Raw genomic sequence first — 5,000 nt, 5'->3', positions numbered from 1 at the left:
GACCACTCATATGCAGATCCCATGGACATGATCAAGTGGCTTCTAGCTCCTTAAACCACGTAAACTTACATAAGTCAGATTCAAGGTGATATTCTGCAATGATTTCTTAGTTTTTGCACTTAGAACATTAGTTAGATTCCTTGCCATATCATCAACAGATGAATTTATCTATATTTCATAATGTGTATTAGGCTAAAAATAGTTGATCTATAGGTACACAAGCCTATAAATGCATTTATCCTGTATAGCACTTATTGAATATGAAAAAAACATATTCTATTAGTTTCTTGTTTAATACTGACAAATATTTCATCTATGTCATACAACATTTTCAAGACTTGCTGGAGGCACATTATAGTCAACATACACATTATATAGTGCATATCAATCAACAGTACATAGACATTTTTAGGAATTATAATACAGGACTCCAACTCACAGGCTGCCAGAGTCTCTGCCAGAACCCTGCTAGTAAACCCAAGCCCAGAGGCAAATATGTTCTTATATAGATGCTTTGTGATATAGTGATCAATGCTGTCAGCAGCAAAAAATTCAAGGGGAGCACTTCAGTCATGACTTACAGATTTTCATTATTCTAATAAATGTGCAAATTGATATTATAAATATTGATTGAAATTTGTATATTCTTTTTTTCTTCTTCTTTTTTTAGTGTTTCTTCTCCAGTACACATAATAGTGAATAGTGAAACAGATCTGTAACAAAATAAATATTTATATAAATATAAGCATACTTTTAGATCAAGTTTCAACTAGCCACCACTTACAGGGTAAATAATGCTTGGAAACAAAAGTGTGAAGGAATCTAAGAAACTTATATAATCTTCAATGTTCTTCCATCCCAAATGAGAAAATAACAACGTTGGTTAACCTTTATAGGAAGGACGCACTAAGCTAGGGCAAACTGGAAATGATATTATAGAGGTTAAAAAGTTGACAGTTATTGTCACCACTCCATTATTTTCTTACAATTCTTAATTACTTAGTTAACTAAGGTGGAGCAGTTACTTCTCAATAGTACTTTGATCACGTTAGTGATACTTTCTTACTGTATATTCTTTAGACTTCGTTCTAGTTCAAGAATATATCAAATATTCCTGGTGGAATTGATGACAAAACACGCTTATTTTCCACCACTTTAATAATATAATAATGCTATAGTTCAGTATTTACACTGGCATAGATCCGTGAGGTCATAACTGAGTGAGCGCAAGAGCGACTGGCTTCTCGCTTGGTCTTATATACGTGTTTTATGCTGAATAGGCTACCCTTAAAATTCATACTTGATCTTGCCTTAATATATAGATAACATCTATACGTGTCAATAATAATATATGTAAATATCAATAATAACAAATATATAACCAAGTTATAACTGTGACAATCATATGAAACATATACTCTAATATCATAATAGGATTAACATAATTACTTACTACCATCCCCTGAGGCCCTGTAACATTAAACCACAAATAAAGGAAAAAGAACACAGAAAGTGCCTCTTGCTGTCTAAATTCGGTAAATTTGGAAAAAGGCTTCACCAAAGAATCAATAAAAACTAACCATACAGCCCTGAAGATATTTAATTAACGATCACTTTTTATTAAATAAACGTGTCTTGCAAATGAATAATAACAAAGTTATTTAATTATCAAAATAAATAAAAATAATATTAAGAGGATGTGAGATTCACATGATCGCTGTGAGGGAATACTGACCAAATTTTCCATTGCTGTAATCACAGTACCGATTAAGTCACTACATTGTTTAATGCAGGGGGCTGTGCTCCCTGCAACCCCTCCATGGGGGGCTGCCGTCCCCAACCCCTGCCCAGGAAAACAAAGAATCCTCCACGTATTCATGGCAAGAGTGACCATCTGACAGACTCGGCCTCGAGCGGAGTTGCGACGGCCGGTCGCAGGGCACTTCAGGTTAAAATCTGTGTTCATGTAATAGTTAGCCTCATCGGCTTCAAATTCATTTTTTATAAGTTGGTATGGTTTTATACGACACCCTACACACGCGAAAGCCATGGCGAGACTAATTTGAAAATTTGATTTTATAGCTTCTAATAGCTTTTAATATCATCTTTATCTATGTAGATAATTAAATAACCTCGTTATTATTCATTTGCGAGACAAGTTTATTTAATGAAAAATGATCATTAACTAAATATCCTCAAGGCTGTAAGGTTAGTTTTCATTGATACTTTCGTGAGGCCTTTTTCCAATAATACCCTAAATTCCTGAGTTTCAGATCTATCTTGCCAGGCATGCTGAGGTGAAGACTTCGTTTGCCGGGGGATAATCGGGGATGGAGCCCCTTCAACCCTCCATTGCGCTGCCCATTCACAGCAACTTAAATTGTTGAGATTTGCCTATGTAATTATTAGACACAATAGCATTTGCTTGGTGTAACTGTAAGTATTTGCATGTATTTTTTTTTTATCTATTCATCATAAGTCATAAAAACCAGTCTTACCTCGACTGCCCCCCCGCCCAAAGCATCCAACACAAGTGTCTCAGCGGCGCAGATGGCCCAGCCTCTGTGCTCCAGAAAAGGCCCACAAATAATACACATACTGTGGCAAGACAGAGATTAAATTGGTGAATTACTCAATGATAAAATGCTTAGAGTTTTTAAAAGCTCTTAACTTTCTGAATTTACTTCGAAGGTTTGCTTGTCTTTGCCAGAGCGCGAGGCGTGAAGGCCACAAGTGAAATTCCCCACTTTTACCAAGTTAATAACAAAAACTTCTTTAATTTAGTTTAAATTACTGGAAACAAATGCACACAAAACCATGACATATTATCGTAAGCTAAATACAATAAACATAACAAACACTTACAGCCGTCAATGCCATCGCTGCAGACCCTAAATGTGGCATCGAATTCATTTTCCAAACTGGCTATACAAGATTATTAAACTTGATAAACACTTCACATACAAAATTCCCCAAATTACCATTAACTGCTGTTTAAAATTCTAAGAATATCCGAGGAAACTTCATTGATATATGCAACACTTGACGTGAAGGTTTTCCAGTCACAGTGTTCCACGTCAGTGAAGTTTTAAAAATGTGTCATTGTGAATTTTGCGTGTATCACCTGCAAAATGTTTATCTTAGAAATATGCAGTTCGCGTGAGACAATTCTAATGACAGAGAAATTTTTATTTATTTCTGCAGGAGACCGGACACTGATGCAATGTTCTGTTTTCACTGCGGCCCAATCTGTACACGTAGTTATGACGTCATTGATACTACGGGCGTATAGATGACGTCACGAACTCCGCCCGGTAGTCTATGGGTCTTTACGGGGAGCGACGGACGCAAAGCAAATACGTCCATCTGAGGACGTTACGACTGTTACTAATAACTGGAAGTGAATATTCTACTTGACCTAAAGAATGAATTAAATGGTGAGCATTGCCTCGGTTGCTGAATATTGAAAGATTTATCATTTGCGTTTTAGCATTAGTAATAACCCGTCAAATGTATATACTTTAGTCATTTTTTTCTGTTGTTAAACTGTTGAAACTGTAAGATATATCATCTGAAACATACAAAAGCCTTATAGAGCCGTTATTGTATTTCCTCAGAATGGATTGCCTTGATCTCAGATGGAGCCACTCTATATAAAAAAATATTCTCGATTTTCGACTGAAGGCTGATTCACTACTATATCCCTTGTTCACACATACACGTTTTAAGGAAAGTCTTTATAGTCATACATACGGACCCAAAGCACGTAGAATTCTTAGGCGAAGGAAACAGTGAGTACGTAAAATGCACAAAGAATATCGCTTTTTTATCAGAATATGTTGCTGGAAGAACTTAGTGAAAACAACGAACACAGTTTCGGCGTGTCAGAGGCGCCCAGTAACAGTTTTTGCTATTGGCGTGCGATCTTGCCAAATCTTTAAATTACATGTGTTAATTCTAGGTAATCAGTCGTTTCATAAAAGTTAATTATCTGCTGATGTTTTCTGCATTAATGAAACATATTTTACTGGCAATACATGCACACGCACACATACACACATACACACACACACACACAGTCACACACAATACTGATAATGATGATAACAAAAATTTGAATAATAATAATGAATAATGATAATCATAATAATAATGAAAACTGTCGTAGTTGTTTCACCGTTTAAACACAAACACACAAACACACACACACACACACACACACACACACACACACACACACACACACACACACACACACACATATATATATATATATATATATATATATATATATATATATATATATATATATATACGCATCGTTCATATGATATGGGTGTATATATATATATATATATATATATATATATATATATATATATATAAAAATAAACTATATGTACACACACACACACACACACACACACACACACACACACACACACACACACACACACACACACACACACACACACACACACACACACACACGGCCTCTAAAAGTAACATTCTTGAATAAGCAAATGGTAACTGATATAATAAAGGAAGCCAAAGTTCTGGCCACCTATGAGGAATATAAAAATCTGGATAAGATAAAATATGACTAAAGATGACAGAGTAGCACTACAAAAGAAATTGGAAGAAGTAAAAAGCAAAAATGAACAAAGGACTGAAGAGGAAAAAAACTTGTTTATTTGGAGGGTGAGAGGGCTCCAAGCAAAGCAAATATACTATCGGAACCAAAATGTAGAGACACAGTCATTAACCCTGCAACCAAAATTAATACCGAAAGATTATATAGAAATACTGTATACACATATTGATGGTTTATCTTCGAAATTGCTTGAACTAGAGACAACATTTGATATGAATAAACCAGATGTAATATGCATCAATGTAATCAAACTGGATCCATCCATAGACGATGTAACATTAGGGCTTAAAGACTATTATATTTGGAGAAAAGATAAGGCAGATGGAAATGGAGGGGGTAGCAATAT

General features: G+C 35.0%; 1 protein-coding gene across 3 annotated transcripts in view; it reads right to left on the bottom strand.

Moving 5' to 3' along the window:
* The window catches only part of LOC113821213 (vesicle-fusing ATPase 1), a 20,197-nt gene extending 16,917 nt beyond the window's left edge, over positions 1 to 3,280 (bottom strand). The window contains exon 1 of one of the 3 annotated variants that reach the window (XM_070118183.1): positions 2,866 to 3,280. In XM_070118183.1, the coding sequence (XP_069974284.1) occupies positions 2,866 to 2,913 (48 nt within the window). In that variant the 5' untranslated portion in view covers positions 2,914 to 3,280. Of the gene's footprint in view, positions 1 to 2,498; positions 2,613 to 2,865 lie in introns of those variants that run through there. The other 2 variants (XM_070118184.1, XM_027373689.2) reach the window with 2 other exon arrangements.
* Between the last annotated feature and the right edge of the window lie 1,720 nt (positions 3,281 to 5,000).

Source organism: Penaeus vannamei, chromosome 41, assembly GCF_042767895.1.
Source record: "Penaeus vannamei isolate JL-2024 chromosome 41, ASM4276789v1, whole genome shotgun sequence".
In the NCBI taxonomy this organism is placed as follows: Eukaryota; Metazoa; Arthropoda; class Malacostraca; order Decapoda; family Penaeidae; genus Penaeus; species Penaeus vannamei.
Note: the sequence above shows the minus strand (reverse complement) of the source record. Positions and strands in the feature narration are given on the sequence as shown.